We start from the raw sequence: 21,728 nt of genomic DNA, 5'->3' as shown, positions 1-21,728 counted from the left end.
AAAAAAAAAAAAAAAAGGATGGGGGCAGAAGCATTAAAAGCCCAACTTAACACCCAGTATAGAAACACAGATGGGGGTCAAGTAAAGAATCATTTGGACACTGCCAAGAAACTAGGGACAAGTTCATACTCAGATGGCTGTGTTGCTCTGGGACATAAACTATATAGGCAGTCCTTCCATAGGTTTCATCAGAAGGCAGCTTCTTACTTCCTGGCTCAGGGAATCTCTTCATTGTGTGAGTACTACTGGAGGGAATGGAACGCAGACAGAATGTAGAGATTCTTCCCTTCTTCCCTAGAATCAGGATGCTTTGTGGTTGGATTCTGTCTCCAAGATTCCTGACTTTTGCCCATTGTCCCTAAACATCTTTCCAAACACAGACAAAGGAATCAGCCTTTAAGCCATGCTAACCAATGCCTTTTATTGACTGTCCAGTTTTTAACAAAGGGCAAGTGATAAATAGCTCTAACGGTTCCAATGTCCCTTACATGCATGTCAATCAGGGGTTTTGCCCTCAGGTCTACAAAACAGGTGGTGGTTTCTACTATGTAGTAGAGAATGCTTTGGGTCTGTACTAACTTTAGCCTGTCAACTTCAACCATATGCTTTTTGTAACAGCACATAGCTATCCATCTACAACTTATGTAACTGTTCTTTTGCTTCCAAAGAGTCTTTATCAAACTATTCAAATGGCATACAATACCTATCTCATGGATTCTACGAGGCATCTTCTGGATAGAAACTCAGATGGTTGAGCTTGGGCCTCAAAGCCACAATGGGTTTTTCTGGCCCTTTGGAGTCTACTCAGAGAACCAATTCTGCACAGTTATTTCCCACCAGATGATACAGACCCAAAGCATTCTCTACTACATAGTGGAAACCACATTCTATTCTGGAGGACACTCATTAAACTCAGGAAGTAAATAAACAGTTCAATAACTTCACAGTCCCTGAAACTGACTACACTGACTAAGGCCCCTCTTTCCCTAAATTTATATGAACAGAGGGGACTGTTGATATGAGTATTCTCTCAGATTAGCCTAGCTGCCTAATGTGGACAGACCACCTGAGTTGCCTAGAAGAGACACTTACCAACCTGTTCAGCTGCCTGTAAGTTGTGTAGTAACTCCAGGTTTCCCACTTTTAAGAATGGTCATCCAAGCTAAGGAGGACTTTTGGTGATGTATCTATTTTTTAATCCCTTCTGTTCCTGTAAGTAACCTCAACAAACCCACTGGTTCACCAAGCTGGACTTTGATGGACTTTACTTTTGGGTCCCTATCTGGAGTGAGGAGATGTTTATACAAAGTCTCATGAAAAATAGTTGTCAGACAACACTCAAGTTGCTGCACAAAGCACTCAACATGCAGCAAGATCTAGACTAGCCTTCATTTAGACCAACACTCATTGAAAAAACAAACAGAGAAAGGAAAACAAGGGGGAAAGATTTGCTTTCAGACCTCACTAAAGCCCCTTACAGCTGCTCCTAAACACATCTGCTTCTAATGAGTTTTTCATTGGCATTAATTTCTTGCTTTAGGAAATAAGCCATCAAGGACTTAAAAGTCTTAAAATTCAAGACTTCTCTGGATAGAACAAATTTCATCATAAGTATCTTGATTTCTTTCTTTTTTTCTTTTTTTTTTGGTTTTTCGAGACAGGGTTTCTCTGTGTAGCCCTGGCTGTCCTGGAACTCACTTTGTAGACCAGGCTGGCCTCAAACTCAGAAATCTACCTGCCTCTGCCTCTCAAGTGCTGGGATTAAAGGCATGTGCCACCACTGCCCGACTGTATCCTAATTTCAAATTACAACCAATTTGGGAACATCCTTAGACAAAATACCTCCACTCCAGTTCTTGAGACAAAATAGGACTTTAATCAAAAAGCCACATTATTTCTAAAATTCAATTCATTAAAAATGAAGATCTTGCAGTTTCATAAAATATGAAGGTTTTTCCTATACAGTATTTACTGTATAATCACTATTTTCACGCTAACAATACACTGCATAACTTGTGTTTTAAATGTTTTGTGCTCTATGAGACACTTTGAAAATGCTTTTAAACTTTTGATTTAATAGAATTAAATAACAGCTTACCAAACTTAAAATGCAATAAAGAACTGCATACAAATAAAGAACTGTACATATATATCTAGAGAGCTTCATTCTTTATTATATAGTATTAATAAACAAAACTACAATATGAATGTCTATTTGATTAAAGCTGAAACAAACCTAATTCTCAAAAGGTTTGAGGGTGCCCCCTGGTGGCAGATTATTTAGAAGAAAAAAATTCATGAGCAATTAAGACAAGCACTGTTAAAATAAAAATATTTTTAATTCATTAAATTCAACTTAGAAACATGATTATTTCAAGTGATATATCATAGAAAACTTCAAGCTATGATAAAAGTGCTAAGAAGTTACAGAAGTCATTGTGCATCTACTGTGTCTGTACTACCAGGTTGAGCTGTGTGAAGAAATAAACATACACACTACAAAGTTCTTTCCTTCTGGCATAAATCATGTATTCAACAGTCATAAGGGTCGTATCTGCTGACTCCCCCTCTTTTAGCTGTCAATCGGAGGTCAACTGTCACCTTACACAGCTATTTTGAAATGTCTCAGAGACTGTGGCTCACAGCTCATACTTCCATTGCTGGAGTCATGAATTATAAAACACCAGTCCCGTCTGGGAGAAGCTTAGCCTCAGAAGAAATACAGTTATTTCATACAGAACATGAGAAACTAGGCGAGTGCAGGGAGGGGAAGACAGTACTATGAGCACACAGAACTTTCAAAAGAGGCTGAGAGGATAGAAGAGACACCAAATCCAAACTGAGCCTTAAGGTTGGAGGAGGGGAGCAAATAGCTTACCAGAGAACCACAGTGAGGGTTTTAGACCACGAGGTGAAGGATAGGAAATGATGCCATAGAGGTGCACAGAGGCAACACTGAAGAGAACAGCACAGTACATGGGGTCAGCTAAACAGCGACTGCAGTATACCAACTTAGCCATAACAATATGGATGAGACAGTGCAATAAACAGTAGGCTGAGCATCAGGAACCTCAGGAAAGACAATGACAGCATCTGATAAGATGCAACTGACAGGAACTAGAGGCTGAGGTCAGCTAAAATGATTAACAAATTCTAATTCCATGTAGCTTCAACTCTCTAAGCCAGGCATGGTGGTGCATGCCTTTAATCCCAGCACTTGGGAGGCAGAAGTAGATCGGTCTCTGTGAGTTTGAAGCCAGTTTGGTTTACACAGTGAGATCCAGGCTAGCCAGGGTATACACAGTGTAACCCTGCCTCTAAAACCAAGATAAGACCGCTACCTTCACCAATAAAACCCCTCTATGCTTTGGTTTTCAGTCCTTCACTTGTGATACAGCAGTGCTTTACCAATGCCTAGCTATGGGGTAGCTGTGAGAACTAGAAGAGGATACTACTTTATACAATACAAAGTAAAGCTCTTGAAAATAAGGCCTGCCACTGTCTCCATCAGATAGCCACAGAGATTGTTCTAAAGAAAGTAAAAGGAATATCTTGCAGCAGATGCAAATCTTAGAGACTGAGCTAAGACTGAGCCTGGAATACTCTGTGATGTGTATGCAACAGGCACATCAGAAAGAAAATCTCTCTTATGGGAAGACAGGAATCAACTGCCAAGAAAGGGCTGTGTATGACAGAGCCTGAACAGCTTCAATGTTCCACTGCCAGAAGAAGGTGCCTTTTGTCTGTCTTTAACATGCTCTTAGCTGGGCGTGGTGGCGCACGCCTTTAATCCCAGCACTCCGGAGGCAGAGGCAGGCGGATTTCTGAGTTCGAGGCCAGCCTGGTCTACAGAGTGAGTTCCAGGACAGCCAGGGCTATACAGAGAAACCCTGTCTCGAAAAACCTAAAAAAAAAAAAACAAAAAAACATGCTCTTCCCATGGCTCTGAAAATATTCCATATTTCACTATACTGGACATGGTTCTTGCTTTAGAAAATGTCTTTTTATAGTACTCTTCTTATAATCAAAGAGCAAGGAACCCACTTGCAAAAAAGGAATACATAAGACTTAATGGGTTGCAACATACAATATTAAATGCAAATTAATTTAATAGGAATTAATTTAATAGGGTGAGATTAGAGCATGGAATCGTCACCCTTCTAACAGAGTAGGTGTCTGAATAATGATGCCAATACCAAAGCCACATTTAAAAGGAAAATTCAAATTAAAAAATGAAAAGATAGCAGCTAGAAGACATTGTATACTAGATTAATTTCATTATTAAAATACAGAACAAACTCTACTAAATCCATTTCCACTTTTGAGTATCCAATCCATCTGATATCCTTGTGTGCCAAGTGATAAATACAATCCAGTATTTTACCGTCAGAAAAGAACTAACTTCATCAATGACACACATTGAAAGCCTCCCTCAAAGCAAAGCCTCATTTCAATTTTGTCACTGTGTCCTATGGGGGGGATATGAACGACATTTAGAAGAAACATGAATACAGATCTGACCCATACTCCAGTGCACATGAACCCAGCGTGGAAGTGATGATGGAATATGGCACAGTCTATGTAAACCTAAGAGTTATAATTTATCTGCTTTAATATTTTAGTGACTCTGATTAGATGCCTTTTGGCTTCTACAGTTCTCATGAATTAAATTAGCTTGTGCTGTAAAGTAATGCCGACCTTATTGATTCCAGAGACTCTGAGTCACCAAGGGAAGAAGTCCAAAAAGGCTACTTCCACTGAACTCCAAGTCAGAGGCTTGAAAAGCTACAGAGATAAAGACATTAGCTGTAGTCTTATGAAACATCCCAAGCTGCTTCATTTGATTAGGGATTTGCTACAGGCTGTTCATGACAAATAGAACAAGGACATTTACAGTTTTTAAGTGTCCCAGACAGACCCAGAAAACAGATTATCTATTAATAATTCTAAATCAGAAGCTACAAAGTATGTGTTCATTAGCAAAAGCATATTTCTATAGTATCAAAAAGGAGGAGAAGGAGAGAGAAGAGGAGGAATGGGAGGAGGTATAAAAAGAAAAACCCACAGTGTGAAAGGGCTACAATGGAGAAAGCCAACATCCTTACTGATTACTGGATACAGAAGTCTGTTTTTGTTTGAAACAGTGGTCACCAAAACTACTTGTCTTAGGTTGAGTTTTTTTCAAACTATTTTAAAGACCACTAACATTCAGTAAAACATTTATAGAAAATCAGCCAGGAGGAAGGGCAAATGTCTTCAACACAGAAAAGTTCCTAAGCATTTTGATACAGTTACTAACCCACAACGTATGCTATATTCTGGGATATATCCCTGTGATGTGAAAGTACATTGATGCTCAAGTGACAAATATGCTCACTCTACTGACTTATGTTTTTCTAATGATGACTGACTTATGCTAAGTTTTGCCTAATCATAGCACATGATTCAGATGACACCCAGAGGCCCACCGGCCACTTGGCCCATTCTCAGCAGGAGCCACTACAATGCAAGTATGTGGTGAAGAGATGGGAGAGAAAGAGAAGCTGAATGGTTTTAGCACTATGAGGAGAGCATTTCACTGGAGATGTGAAGGTGGTGATGAACAGCCTAAGGTGAGTCGCCTGCACTACCACCAGAGGCCATGATGAAGTCCTGGCTAGTGCTGCCACCGAGGGCCATAGCTGTGTCTGTGGCCATACAGCAGCAGGAGTTGGTCTCAATGTCTATGACCCATGTTACCACCAAAGGCCATGAGGACGTTCCTGGTCTGGGCTCCTACCTGGGACCATGTTGATGTCCACAGGCTGTGCAGAAGTGGCCTCACCCACACCCATAACTAGCTGTGGCACTCAAGAGTTGGCCCCTCCCCTCACCAGCTGCAGCACTTGAGAGAGTGGGAACCACACCTCCCCTGTGCAGCACAGTAGAGCCGATCCTGGTGGAAGGGGTGTGGGTGAGCTGACCCTGCACCTCACCTAGGCAGCCCACCCAGTACATCTGGCTATGGTGGCATAAGTGGTGAGTTTAGAACCCAAGAGCATGAGAGTTGGAGAGCTGGTGAGCTGGCCAACTCAGCTACCACCGAAGCCCAAATATAGGGCTTTGAGTTGGCCCTCAGTATCTATGCCATCTATGAACCACTGAAGTACAAGAAGGCACAGGTCCTGCAGATCCAAAGCTATAGGATCTCCATAACAGAGGACAACAGGATATCAGAGAGAAGTCCTGGTGAGGATCCAGTATTAATAGTGTAGGAAAAGCCAGAGGCTTCAAACCAAACCGATGACTCATTGCAATGCACATTTGCAAGTAAAATAAGTGTGGACAAGAGGGTATACTGTGGGACACACTGTGATACACTGCAGCTTCCGTGATGATATATTTTATTTTATTTTATTTTATTTTATTTTATTTTATTTTATGGGGAGGATATAAGGGGGAAGAAGGGTGGATATAAAGTTAAGAGATGAGTGGGATTGGATGGCATGATATGAATTTACAAAGAATCAATAAAAATTTCTAAAAATGTAAGACTATTAATTTCCCTGTGTGAGAACTTTGCTAAGCTACTTTACTACAAGGTTTGCTGCTTTTCTGGGTTTACCGTCATGCTCTGCTAGTACATCATAACTGTAAGCGTCTCATAATCACAAAACTTGAAAAAAATGTCATTTAGGTATAGGTATAACAATACATACTTTGACCCAGGAGACAATAAATTGTGTTGGGCCTGCTTCAGAATCTTAAATTTTAAATTTTAAAACTCAGAAGGAAAGGATAAGCTAGCCATAAAATTTATTCCATTAATTTGCATAAGTATAACCCTTATCTACTGTTTAAAGTAAGCAGCATATAAGCAAAAATGCCAGTTCATTACTGATAGGTTTACAGTTTTTCTCACAGGAAAAGAGGCTTTAAGAAGCCTTTCCCCAACAACTCACAAGACAACAGCCAAGTGTACAACAAACACATTTGGTATTTTTAGAATTATAATAAAAGCAAGAACTGTACAGCTTCTTTTTCCTTTTTAAATGACTTAATTTATATTTATGTGTTTGTCTCTGTGTGTACATGTACATGCATGCAGGCACCCATAGGCTAGAGAAAGATGTCAGAGTCTGTTGGATCTACAGTTACAGGCAGTGGTGAATTGCTGGCAACAGAAATCCAGTCTTCTGAAAGAGTAGCAAATGCTCGCTCGTAATTGCTGAGCCATCACTGCAGTCCCCCAGATACATACAATTTCTAAGTTGCAATAAAGATAATTTTATATGTTCAATTGAGGTACAAAGAAAAACAATAGTTTCTAAAAGAGAATACATCACGTCTATACTACACAGCGAACAAAGTTTGCCTGCTTTAAAGGTTTTCACTCTTTCCTTATCTGTCCTCTTACTGTTCTATCCCCATCTCTCACCGTCTATTTTTGAGCCACAGATAAAAAAACCCAAACCAAAAAAACGGCATCTGTTGCTTACTATGGCTTTTATGAAAACAAAAACAAAAAACAAAAAACAAAACAAAATCAACAAAGTGAAGAAATGAGAAAACTATAAACACATACATCTTTTTATCTCAAGCATAAAATGAAAGATGGAATGGAAAGTAAACTACAATCTTTAGGTTTACTTCTTACAACTAACCCAGCTGCTGGAAAACAGAAAAGGTTGCTACATAAGCCAATTTTAGGCTCTTTAATATTTTGCACATATCATAAAATATATTCTCAAAAAATTTATGTGTATCAAAACCAACCCCATGGTTTCTTTCATTAAAGCCTTTTGTTTCATTTTGGCATATTTTGTTAGCTTTTTCTTTGTCTGTTTTGATTTTTGTGTTTGTTTTTGAGAAAAAGAGAAAGAACATCAAATAGTGGAAGGGAGGATGTGGGAGGAGCTGAAGGGAGGGAAAACACGATCAAACTAGTGTATGAAATATTTAAGTTACAAAAGCATGTGTGTGGGTTAATGACAAACTGTAAAGCAAACGTCTGTGTCACCCCCACCATCCACGCCTGGAAACAGAAGAGGCTCCTGCTCAGGCTCTGGCTTTACTGTGCAGCACAAGCTTCAAGTTCACTCAGAGTGAAAGGAAATAATGCCACAGGTGCTGAAAGATGTTTAAAGCTCCTTTATAATGCATTAAAATAAGAGAATCTTTACTAACATACAGGGCATTTCATTAAAATCTCCAGTGAAAAATGCCAAGAGTAAGAATATTGATCCGTTTGGAATATAAATTATTGAAGTGCTTGGATTTAATTTTGTGGAACGCCACACTAGAGCACCATAAAAAACATGATTTGTTCCCAATCCTTCTAACAGCTGGCAGTAAGGAAGGCCAACACTAGCACTCAAGATTCAAAACCATTAAATAACTGCAATTTCAACATGGTGTACCTAATATAAGTAACTATAAATTACAAATTAATAGATTGATGTCTGTGAGGTTTTTTTTTCTTTTTGCTGGCTCTTGACAAAATAAAGATGGCTTCAGCAATCCTTCTACTTCCATTCCAAAACAGGGTGCTCATGTGTCACAAGTAGAACTATGGGTCCCATGAGTCTTACAAAGACAGAGGTCTGCAGGTAACAACAGTAATGAAAAATCATGCTTTATTATTAGTGTTAATAGAATGTTAAATTTCACTGGATATTCCTCTTTATGAAGCATGACACTCAGCATTCCAAGGTGACCAAAAGATAACAATAATGTTTAAAATATTGTAAGTAAGGATCTTCATTGGCTTTTCTACAAAGAAATGATAAATCCTTTACGAAATCATTATAAGTTAAATCATTAACTTAATTTAAATATTATACAGAATAAACATGTATTGAAATGTCACATTGGTATCTATAAGGACATAGTTTTTAAAGGTCTTAATTCTTTCCCTTTTTAAAGATTTACTTAAATTATGTATCTGAGTACACTGTCACTCTTCCCACACACCAGGAGAGGGCATTGGATCCCATTACAGATGGTTGTGAGCCACGATGTGGTTGCTGGGAATTGGACTCAGGACCTCTGGAAAAGCAGTCAGTGCTCTTAACCTCTGAGCCATCTCTCCAGCCCCAAGTTCTTAATTCTTATCAGTTAAAAAATAAATTTAAAAATCAAAAAACAAATTCTAAATCCTTTAGGTAAAAAATATTTAAGAATTCTTAGATTGAAAAGCATCCCTACTCCAGAATATAAATACAGTTTAACAGAAAAACTGCAAAACAAACATCATTCACTTATAATTTCAAACTAGCCAAGCAATGATTGCCCCTGCACTAAAGCACTCCTTTTCCATTCCCGCTGCCATCTGTAATGTCTGACACTCACTTCTCACTAACTACTGAAGGCATGGGCAGCACTGTCCCTGTGGGCTATGCTAGACAAAGGTCTGTATTATTCTTCCAAGATGTGACAGACAAGAAAACACACACACACACACTTATTAAACATCTAAATTACGTGGTTAACTACAAGAACAGTGACAGAATAGCTATTCTATCAGAGCAGAAAAAAATATCCTAAGTCTCTAGATATGCTTTATACAGATATTCTCAAATCTATAACACTGTAAGGGCTTAGAAAATGTCAATTTGATAGACTACTGTGCAATCATTAATACTAAAAACTATAAAGCTATAACAAAATTTTATAATATATAATAAGACATTCTAAACATATATCTAAGTATAGACATAACTATATCAGACAAATATAAATATTTAAGACATTATACACACAGGCAAGGACTTGAAGAGTGTAGTAAGACAGTTAAGCATTGGATCTGGTTTTAAGTTCCTTTAACCCTCTGCATGTTGACAAAGTAAATAAAAACAGAAATGAACCCTTTCCCTAAAGAACTATAAAACCATCATCTGCACCTGCGTAATCACCTTCTATTTACGATCTACACTAAATCTACACAAACTTGCCATATATATATCATCCTGACCCTTTTGTGCATGCTAGGGGCAAGGTCTCCAGAGAAAGAGGTAAGTCCTGGCTGAGCAATCTTATTAGAGAGGAAAGGGGAAGAAGAATGAAAGGATGAAATAATTAGTACCCAGCAAGGTCAAACAGTCACCAATGGGATGCTTTACTTCCATCTCAAGGTATCAAATTTAATATTAGTTTAAGGAAGTAAAATATCAAATCCACTTAAAGTCAAGAAAATTACAAGAAAAATACAAATGTTACTTTCAATAACTTAAATGACAAAAAAACCCACTGTATCAATTTGATTAACCATTCAATGCATCAGAAATTAAATCTCTTTAAAAAAGCAGACTCATTAAGATTCAAGGATACCAAGCTATCCAATTTCCTGTCAGGAGGATAGATAAGGAATCTATTACTTTATGGGTGTCAAGGGTCAAAAGCTCAATAAAATAACCCTGAAATTACTGGCACTAACTCAAAAGGCACAATTAATTTGGATTCTAACAATTATAAAAGATGCCCAAAAGCTTGCTTTTTGTATAAACTAAAAAACTAATTCTAAAATTCATCCTGAAATGAAAAAGATTCAAAAAAGCTAAATAAACAGCAAAAAGAACCAACGTAGAAGATACATGCTTTCTGATTGTAAAACTCACTACAAAGGTAGAATAATCAAACCTAGGATAAACTTCCACACATACAGGAACTTAGGTTTTCAGCAGAGTACCAAGCCAAATAGAAATAGAGAACATGTTTCTAACAAATGGTGTTTGGACAACTAACTAGCCATAATCAAATTAATGAAACTAGACCTCTATTTTCCTATAATAAATGCATGAAAATGAACTAGAAATTAATGTTCACAAAGAAAATAAACTGCCAGACGTGGTGGTGCGTGCCTTTAACCCCAGCACTTGGGAGGCAGAGGCAGGCGGATTTCTGAGTTCGAGGTCAGCCTGGTTTACAAAGTTAGTTCAGGACAGCCAGGGCTACACAGAGAAACCCTGTTTCAAAAACAAACAAACAAACAAATAAACAAACAAAAGAAAAGAAACTGAGAGCTAGCAAGACAGCTTAGCAGATAAAGGACATTTTCCAAAGCTTTATGATCTGGGCTCCATTCCTGAAACCCACATGATGGAAGAGAACTGACTGTGAACAGCTGTTCTCTAATCTCCATATTTTATGTGTCTGTAGAAGTGTTCCAGCATGCACATACAGCCCAGTAAATATTTTTTTTAATTTAGAGTATAATAAAACTGAGCCCATTACTCACATACTATTTGCAAAACTTAATGTAAAATGAGTACTGTAAAGCCTGTGCATTGGCGCATGTCTTTAATCCCAGCACTCAGGCGGAGACAGACAGGTGGATCTCTACAAATTGGAGGCCAGCTTGGTCTATGTAGTGAGTTCTAGAACAGCCAGAAATACACAGTGAGACCCTGTTTCAAAAATAAAAACACATTTAAAAATGGGTCATGTATCAAGCACATGTATAAGTATATAAAATTATCAGAAAAGGGCTGAAGAGACAGCCCAGCAGGCTGCTTGCTGCTCCTACAGAGGTCCTATATTTGTTTCCTAACCAAATTGCTTAATTATGCATATCGCTTGACCTCTATTTAAACCAAAACCTCCTATCAGGATTCTGAAGACATCCTTAAGGGACAAAAAGTCACTGAACTTCTATTAGTTTCTCCTCCTGGTGTGGCTTTACTGAATATATACTGTTACTTTTCTCTGAAACTAGCCTACGGAAGATGAGTGGCCATATCTGGGTTTTCAGCATTACCAGGGCCTAGGCTTTGACTCTAACCACTATGGAATCACACTCAGTACCGACAGCTTTCCTAAGTGGGTGTCCCACATCTCTGGCATCTACAACATAGCTCCACTACAACTTGAGCTTTACTTAACATCTTTACACACAGGCTGTTTAGGACCTCCACACAGAAAATATGACTGCTACCTGCTGCTGACTCAACAGGTTTTCTGGAGCCTTCATGGATCTCTGCTCAACAATCTAGCGTTTGCATCCTGCATGCCTGCAAAAGTAGCTCCATGTAGAAAAGACTTAACTTACACACCTAGCTAAAAAGCAGCCTGGCCCCTTCACCAGAAGTTACAGCAGTATTTGAGAACTTCCCAGGGTGGGCCTAGGAAAATATGGCCGGGGGAGTCGTGCTCAGGCAGAGCAGCTAGGACAGTTTCCTTGTTTAGGAATTCTACTTTGAAATAAATTTGCATTTATATAAGCAGCTGGGGTCTTCCTCTCAAGGTACCTTTTCTGTTGTCCCAGTATGAGCCATCCTTAATTATACTAAAACCTTAATAATATAGACTCTTTAACATTATCCCCCTTTATACAACTTTAACCCAATTCACTCTTTTCTTACATATTTTCACATCTTTCTGCTGCTTATTTTGCTCTGAATTTTCATCAGTAAAAACATTGAGCAATAACTATCCCACAACCCAAACGCTACGCTGTCTGGAAAGTTCCTTACTCCATTACTTTTGATTTCCTTCACTTAGTTTTCAGGATACAACAGAATGTGGTCAAAGGCGTTTGCCTGAATCTAGCAAACAGCTTCTCCAGTCCAGTTTCCCTGAGCCTGCCACACAATGAATTGGAAAGCACCACTGTGCAACATGCAGTCTTACAGATAGATGTGTGTGCTCATTACACACTGTGGAAAAATAAAAAGAGAGCAGTGCAATGTCTACTGAGTCAACTGCATCTTCATATTTCAAGACTATTTCCAATCAACAAACAGTATTAACATGAAGTTTTAAATAATATTCCTGTCTACCCCTGACAAAGTAGTCAACTATGTTCATCTGGATCACCATCAGAAGTCCTAGAGAACACAGACTCTTAGTCTATAATGCCACAGGAAATGAAAAGACAGGACACCAGAAATGTCATTAGCTCAGAGGTCACTGTATCTGAGAGTGCTGTGGGCTTGGGGAGGGATTGGTGACAGAAATAACAAACATTTCACTCTTTGTTAATTTAAAGCATTTTTCATCTAATAATCTCCTCTATTGATTGATAACTCTGTAAACCAATCTGTACACTTGGTCACAGCAGAAACCACAATTATAAACATTTACAGTTCCTGACAGTTATATAAGTAAGGCATTGCACCAAGTGCTACCAAAGACACAAAGCTCACAATGCTCAAGTCTCTACCAGCAATGCTTCAAACTGTTAGATGATGCCAATAATAAAGTTAAAAGTCCCAAAAGACAAATTAAGGCACCCGTCATTGAAATTAAAAACGTAACATCTCATTTTGGAAAGGGTATGCAGAAAAGTCTAAATCTGGAGAGCTGGTCGCTTAGAAAATGAGGCAGCAGGCAGGAGCAAGCTATGTACTGAGCAACATTACAGATGGCTGCATGTGACTGGGCTAGACTGTTTCCACCAGGGACAAATGATGTCACCTTGGACCAACAAGCCCATCTTGAAATCACAGCTACTCATTTATGAAATGGAAAAATAATAATGATTTTAATTACCTCAAAATTATTTACCCAAAAGACGGCTAGGTAGGAAAAGGTTCTAATGTGACGAAACAAAATAGCTCATGCTCACAGTTTAATAACTATTCTCTCTTATATAATCAAAACTAGGGAGGATTAAAGGTATTTTAATTCATAATGTTTTAAACCAATTTTCTATTATGAGCAACTGAAGCATAAGGACTTGAGAGAACTCAAAATAACTGAGAAATGTAAATAACCCAAATTGTATATAGTTTTTAAAAGACTGTAAACAAATCTATTCCTGAAAAGACTTAATTACTTAACAGAAGTATGTTGCCATTGTTTGGGGCAGCTCTTTTTGATAAGTAATTTACACTTAAAAACATCTTAGTAACTACACCCTAGGATATTTAGCTTTGTCAAAGCATCAAAAACTCATGTTCACACAGAAATGAGTACAAAGTTCAAAAGAACTTTAATTTAAAACAAACAAACAAAAAACAAAACAAGGAAGCCACCCAAATGTCTTAGACATTTATGGTGTTTACTGCATAGTTTAGGCTCAACTAGAATTCTTTATGTGCAGGCTTGTCCTAACCTTGCAATCTGTAGCCTCTTTAGTGCTAGAATGAAAACGTGCACCACCGTACCTCACTCTAAAATGCATTAAGGAAAGGTTTCCTGGCATTTTTTGTAGAGAGAGGTGCTGCTGCCATCCTGCTCTGGACGTGCTCTTACCACGCTGACTGCAGAGAGCGGCTGCAGCTAGGGAGAAGCACTTCACAGCATACATGCGGAGGAGGAGGAGCTATGTACTCTAGTGTCTTTTCACCTAAACCTCTAAGTCCTGGAGTAATCTAAAGAAACAACCTGAGCTATAGGAATATATACATATACATAAAACACAAGCTACTTCTGTATAATTACCCATATACACACATTACTGTTGTGTAAAATTTAGCAATCTACATATTAGTATAGTATTATTTTATATATCAAGTCATGATACCTGCGTGGTGGCTCATATTTGTAATCCCAGTGTTGAGGAGACTAGCAGGGCCATGAGGAGTTCACAGGCAGCCTAAGTTAAAAAGGGAGACCCTGTCTAAAAACCCAAATGGGGAGGGAAATGTAGTCATGAAAGACAGTTCCACTGATGATGATAATAGTATTAACAATTTAAGAAAAAATTACTTTAACAAAAAAAAATTTTTTAAAAATTACTGAAACAAAATTTCAAACCCAAATTATCTACCTAAGACAAGCATTTAAAAAAAAATCATTAAATTAAAATAAAATTTTGTTGGTATGAAGAATTGTATATATTTTTCTCAGACCCTTTTATAATAATAATGATAATAATAAGCACACTTTTACCTTATCCCAGAAATCAACCAAAGCTGTAAAGTCCCATTTCTTAGAATATGCCACATTGTATTTCAGAATAGCATCCTATGGAGAAAATAGAAACAAAAACCTTATAACACAGTCATGTAAGTTCTGTTCTGCAAATTACTTCCAGTAAATTTCTTAATGCTAAGCAAGTTTCCTTCTGACATTATCTATCTATTCCACATTAGTAGCTATGGAGAAACAGAATGCAGACTAATTTATTATTCACATAAGACAAATGAGATTATAAATGTTAAGCAATAGGAAGAAAACATAATTACCCTAAATCATGCATTCTAAATGGGGACAATGTACTCCAACTGGACAAAAATCAGACCTTAGGGAATTAAAAAAATAAAAAAATTACAATGATTTGTGGTTGACATCAAATATATGGTGTTTCATGCACATATATTATATGTTGTCTATTTCTCTCTGTGTACACACACATATGTATATTAAGATCACTACACACACAGAGTTATATATACTTTATCCATTTAGATATTCTCATACACAACAGATACATGGCTACATGTAGCACTAAATTACCACCGGGAAAGAATAAGGAAAGAAAATGTTTAAAAGAAAAATGATTGAAGAACATTATCTTAAAGTACAAATTGGGATTTTCCCCTCACATTAAGCTGTGTGTGTGTGTGTGTGTGTGTGTGTGTAAAAGAGAGAGGATGGGGCAAGAGAGAGAGAGAGAGCGCGTGAGCGTGAGAGCACAATGGAGCACACATGGCTGTATGTATGGATATGTTCCTGTGGATTCATGGACAAGTATGTGCATATACGTATAAAGGTTAGAGGTCCATGTTCCGTGTCTTTTTCACTTGTTCTTCACTTTATTTCTTGAGACAGGGTCTCTCCCTGAGCCAGAACTCACTGACTGAAGACTAACTGGCCAGAGAGCCCCATGGGTCTGCCTATCTCCATCTCCCTAAGCACTGAAGTTATAGACACACACTCAGCCTTTTTAAATGGGTTCTGGGGAGCCAAATTCAGGTCCTTGTGCTTGCATGGCAAGTATTTTACTGACTGATCCATCTTCTAGGCCCTACTATTAACTATTTTTATAAAGTATAAAATATAACTTTGTTAGTATGAGGTGCTGGAGATGGCTCAGTGGTTAAGAGCACTGACTGCTCTTCTGAAGGTCCTGAGTTCAAATCCCAGCAACCACATGCTGGCTCACAACCATCTGTAATGAGATCTGACACCCTTGTCTGGTGCATCTGAAGACAGCTACAGTGTACTTAGATATAATAATAAATAAACCTTTAAAAACAAAAAAAAAACTTTGTTAGTATCGAAAAGGTATATATACTTTTCTCTAACCCTTCTACAGAGTTGAATCATTTTACAGCCAAAGAAGTAAGCACACTTCTATTTTATCACAGAAATCAAGCACAGCTGTAAAAAACTGTATAACGATACAAAGCCTACCAGTTCACACCAATTATATATTTATATAGAATGGTAAATCAAACTATGCCATCTACTGGTGAAAGTTTTAACTATCTTGAGTAAACGATACTATACACTGGGTTTCCACAGTTAGATATTCATAAAGCAATCTATTAGTTGTGCAGAAGAAACTATTATTTATAATTAGTTCTTATCTAATTCTTTAAAATATCTACTTTGCTCATATTTTGTATCATTAATAAACTAATAAGTAGAATTCAGTAACCAACTATATTGATAATTTAATTTTTTTTCTGAGGGAATATACAAGTCTGAAATTCACTGAGTTAAATTATTACTATAAAGGTTCCACACTGCTTTATCACTAAAAAAATTTATAAAAAGCTTCCTAGAAAATATTTCATGTTACACAATGAACAAGTATCGACATTAAAGCCCAAACCTATAAAAATATATCACATTTACTAGGAATCAAGGGATAGACACAGTCCTTCAGAAAAGAAAAACATTGGCCAGGCAGTGCACACCTTTAATCCCAGCACTTGGGAGGCAGAGGCAGGCGGATTTCTGAGTTCTAGGCCAGCCTGGTCTACAGAGTGAGTTCCAGGACAGCCAAGACTACACAGAGAAACCTTGTCTTGAAAAAAAAAACAAACATTAACATTAACCATAGGGGTAATAGCTTTTATTTTTCTCTCACAAGCCATAAAATAACATTTTCTCTTAAGAATGAAAAGATGTTTAAAGAGTTATTTCTAGTCCTTGGTAGGTTGTTTTAAAATGTTATGATATAGTAAATAATAATGTCTACAAACAAATAAAATGGCCAAATGATGCATATATATATTTAATCACAAAGATGAAAAACAGTTTCTATTAAACACTACAGCATATATATTCTGAGAAACCTCTCACACAAATTATAAGCTAATCTTGAGTGGAAAAAGGAACAAATTTTTTTATCTGAGGCCAGAGTAGACAGTGAAAGCCATTATAAAGGGGCAAGGATAATCTTTGGGGGTGACAGAAATGCTATGTATCTTGACTGTGGTGGGGACTTTTCAACAGTAGATACAAATGTCAGCCACACCGCTTTTACATGATTCCTCAAAGTTGATAAAAGAAAAACATGTTAGACACTGCTCATTTTCTAATTCCTGTATCATTTTTTATAATTAAATTAACCCAAATAAAGTTACTGCATGGTATCTACGGAAAACTGGTTCAAGCCCACTCCAGGATACCAAATGCGCATGTTCAACTCTCTTATGTAAGTGGCAGAGTACTTGCATATAATTGGGCACACCCTCCTTTATACTTGGGTTATTTATAATTGCTAAATCAATGTAAATAATATATAGACAGCTATAGGCTATTGTTTAAGGAATACCTGAAAAAAAAAATCTGAGCATGTTTAATTCTAGCCACAACTTTCTTTTCTTTCTTTTTTTGAGGCAGGGTCTCATACTATACTATGAAATCATTACATCAGTCATACCAGTCTCAACCACACAGCAAACTTCATATCACACTTGAATGCTGGGATTAGAACCATAACAAGTGCTGCCATGCCTAACTCAGATGTCTTACTTTAAACTGGTCAAATCCAAATACGAGGAATACTGATGACTAATGCTTACTCCCCATCTGTGATGCTGTTAAGTGGGCTGACTGGATTGACTTTGATCCCAGGCTTTAAACCCTACCAGGAGTCTAATAGGAGTCCTTCATCAGGAAAGCTGGGTGTTAGTGTGTAGTTAGCCACCAACTACTAAGGTTGCTTTTAGCTCACAACAATAAACACAAGGCTCTTTCTGCACAAATTATCCAGTACACTATTAACAGAAATAGTACTAAGGATACTGTTTCTCTTTTAAACTCTGAACATCTGATTTCCCCAAAGCTACCCCTGAATGAATAGCACAAAGATTATAGTGATCCCAGGCTTAATATTTACTTCCTTCCACATACCATTCTTTCGGTGAAGAAATTACTCTAAGTAGATATAAGAAATGTCGACAGATTACATTGTTTTGTTGATAATATAAAATTACATTAAAGCAGTTACCCTATCCTAAAGTAATCAAGGTGCCCTGAGGAACTGCTGAAGAGGCGAGCAGACCAATCCACAATGCCATGATTATTCTGTGTGCTTAAAGAAAAACTACGAAGATTCTTTAAAAAAAAAAAAAAAAAAGGCCAATTAGAAGAACAGTGCTTTCCCAACAGCACTTGGACAGTCATCACAAAGTGTTCACCAGTCTATGAGTCTGGGCTGTGAAGACGAAGGCCCAAACACCACAGGCCTGAGAGGTAGTGGTGCTTTACACAGGTAAAACAATCCTAGTGACCCACTGCACCAAGACATGGGGACCGCAGAGGATCTCAGTCAAAGTGGGCACCATAGCTATTTGCAAATTAATCAACAAGAACATCTCACCTTTGTACCCACCAATATCCATCAACTGTTTACAATTGTAAAGAAAAGATTAAAAACAAAGTAACTATTTTTATATAGCATCTGAAAAATACTCAGTATCTAATTTGGGGCTTGGATAAATCATGAAAAATATGCAGAGAGGGAGAGGGAGAGAGACTATTAACTATAAATAGTTTTCACCTTGATCACAAAGACAAATCAAATGCTGGTTTGTTATATTTAAAATGGAACAAAATGAAAAGTGATGTGTACCTACATGAGAACTGTGTGCGGCTTCTAAGTTTTTGTGGAGTTATATGTTTGTACAACTATTTGTATTGAGCACTATGCTGTTCGGCTATAATTCTCTAACAAAATATGCATGTTTATGCCTATTGTAGATATTAGGGGGAAATCTAATGATTACCCTATGCTCTTAAATAAAAAATTAACATCCTAAGACAACTGACAGACCTTGAAAATCTTCATTTGGAAGGAGCCAATTTAAAGGGTTCACTACAGAATTAAAAAAACAAAAAAAAAAAGACAAATGCCAGGGATAATAATGTCCCTCAGCTTTCCATACAACTTTAAAATACAGTTTTACAAGTTTATTATTGAAAGACAGGAAGTGGGTCATGGTAGGGCACACCTTTAATCCTGGCACTTGGATCTCTGTGAGTTTGAGGCCAGCCTGGTCTACAGAGTGAGATCCAGGACAGCCAGGGCTATACAGAGAAACCCTGTCCCAGGGGGGAAAAATTGCTGTTTGAAAGGGATAAAATGTTCAAAATACAAATTTATACACATATCATTTTCATGTAAAGAGAAGAGGAGGAAAAAACCCACAGGAACTATAAAAGCTTAGAGCTAATGTGGCAGAAACTATGAAACCCAAGAAAGTGACCATAACAAACCAAGCCTCTGAAAAGAAATGAACACCATTTTCATAAAGCACAAACACATGTGCAACTATTTGTATAAGTACTATGCTGTTCGGCTATAATTCTCTAACAAAATATGCATGTTTATGCCTATTGTAGATATTAGGGGGAAAAAATCTAATGATTACCCTATGCTCTTAAATAAAAAATGTACTGCTCATATGTAAGACTGATAAATAATTAAATTCCTAAAGTAGTAAGAGCAATACAAATAGAATATTTAATGTGTATTCTAATCATCAGTAGGCTCACTTTCCCTTTAGGCAAAAAGTGCTAAGGTCATAATTCTTTCTTGAGCTCCTGTTAACACATTGCAAAAGCATAATAATTTTAAAACAAACCAAAAAAGAGGCTTAAATGAAGGAAATTGGACAAAACCAAGAAACTAAATTCTTATTGCTGGTTCACCAAATTATTCTATGTGGCTGTAGGCAAGTCATTTACAAGTCTCAATTCTTCTACTCTATTACTAGTGATACTATGGAAACCAAGAATTTTTCTAAAGAGCCTTCATTAAATGACAGAACACAAACATTGCACATGAAGATTGCTGCCATCTGGTCTACTCTATTATGATCAAAAAATGTCTCTGAGAAAGAAAACGAAAGGACCTACCTCTCAGCTGGCTCTATAGGAGACAGGGTTGAAAAGAACATACCTTCAAGTTCTGGGGCCGTGTGAATTTGTTGAGAAGTGCAGTCTGAATGAGCTCCCACCTACTCCCTGCAGTCCGCTCACCATTCTTACAGAGGGAAAAAAGGGCCAGGTCAAAGCATTTTAAGTTGTTTTGTATCACAAATTCAAAAGCCAACCCGCTAAACCACGACCCAGGAACTAAAATACTTGCAATTTTATATTTACCTCATCTTCCACAGGGTACAAGTTTTGTTCGGAACAAGGCATTTTCACATGTTTGTTATCCCACAAATCTTTGTAATGTGTTGGAAAAGGTTTCGGAACCTCTCCTGCTCTCAGAAGGTCTACCTGAAATACAATGTCAATTAAAAAAAAAAAAGTAAGTGCATAAAACTAAACATTCCTTCCACAAAACAACACACAGGAAGCAGCTCAAGCAAATGCTATAAAGTGGAGGCCAGCTCCCAGGCAAGAAAGCTCACCAATTCCTCTGAGGGTGTTGCCACCCCCATTTTAGCAATCACCACGTCTTGTGATTTTTCCCTCAGTGCTTGCCTAAACTTCTGTGACGGCCTCCTATGTGCCTTTTCTACCGCCAGCAGCTCCAGACACTGACACCCTGTAGACTCTTCTTCACCTTTGGAATAACATCATCCCTGAAAACAGCCCATTTTAGAATCTTTGCCCAAGCTTCTACCAAAATACCATTCATTCACAAATCAGAAACCACACAACAAATTCTTTCATATCACAGCTGTCTCTATGCTTGTGTGTATACGGCTTCCTCTTTTAATTAAGTTAATAGCACTTACCATCTCCTTATGTTATGGATTTAAACCTGAATTCTCATCTTCACAGCTAGCTTTGTTTCGGTCATCACCGTGCCGTCTTTATAAAGTTTAGATACATAGTTAATATAGTTCTTGGTTTTAGCAGACCACTATCATATGAGACAACACTTGTTTTTCTTTTTGGTGTGTGTTTGTATGTGTTCATATGAGTGCAGAATGCATGAGCAACTATGTGTACATACATGTAAGACCAGAGGCCATAGGTCAATATTCAGTGCCTTCCTCTATCACTATCCACCTAACTTAAAAAAAAAAAAATCATCGTGTGTGTATGTCATATGGTGTGTGTGTGAGACACACATGCCATACATAAAGTGAGTGTAAAGATCAGTGATTCTGAGGTTCACAGTCAGGCTGTCAGGGTTGTACAGAGGCAAGCACCTTTATCTGCTGAGTCAGCCCACAAGCCATCCACCTTAATCACCTTGATGTTTTGAGACAGCAATCTCTCTCTCACTAACCCTGGAGCTCTCTGAACTGCCAGACGGACTGGCTGGCCATTTTCCTGTATCTACTCCCTCACCTCTTAAAATTACAGGTAAGCACTGTCCCACCCAGCTTTTTCAAAAAGATTTATTTTTACATTCAGTTATGTGTATATGTCTATGTCTTATGCCA

General features: G+C 37.6%; 1 protein-coding gene across 1 annotated transcript in view; it reads right to left on the bottom strand.

Annotated features, from left to right (window-relative positions):
• Positions 1 to 21,728, bottom strand: part of Parg (poly(ADP-ribose) glycohydrolase) — a 101,473-nt gene that overhangs the window by 67,327 nt on the left and 12,418 nt on the right. The window contains exons 5-7 of the mRNA XM_021181844.3: positions 20,485 to 20,607; positions 20,282 to 20,365; positions 14,812 to 14,886 (exon numbers count right to left, since the gene is read on the bottom strand). Coding sequence (XP_021037503.1) covers positions 14,812 to 14,886; positions 20,282 to 20,365; positions 20,485 to 20,607 — 282 coding nt within the window. The remainder of the gene's footprint in view (positions 1 to 14,811; positions 14,887 to 20,281; positions 20,366 to 20,484; positions 20,608 to 21,728) is intronic.

The sequence above is a fragment of the Mus caroli genome, unplaced genomic scaffold (genome assembly GCF_978045245.1).
Source record: "Mus caroli unplaced genomic scaffold, Mus_caroli_1 scaffold_12, whole genome shotgun sequence".
In the NCBI taxonomy this organism is placed as follows: domain Eukaryota; kingdom Metazoa; phylum Chordata; class Mammalia; order Rodentia; family Muridae; genus Mus; species Mus caroli.
Note: the sequence above shows the minus strand (reverse complement) of the source record. Positions and strands in the feature narration are given on the sequence as shown.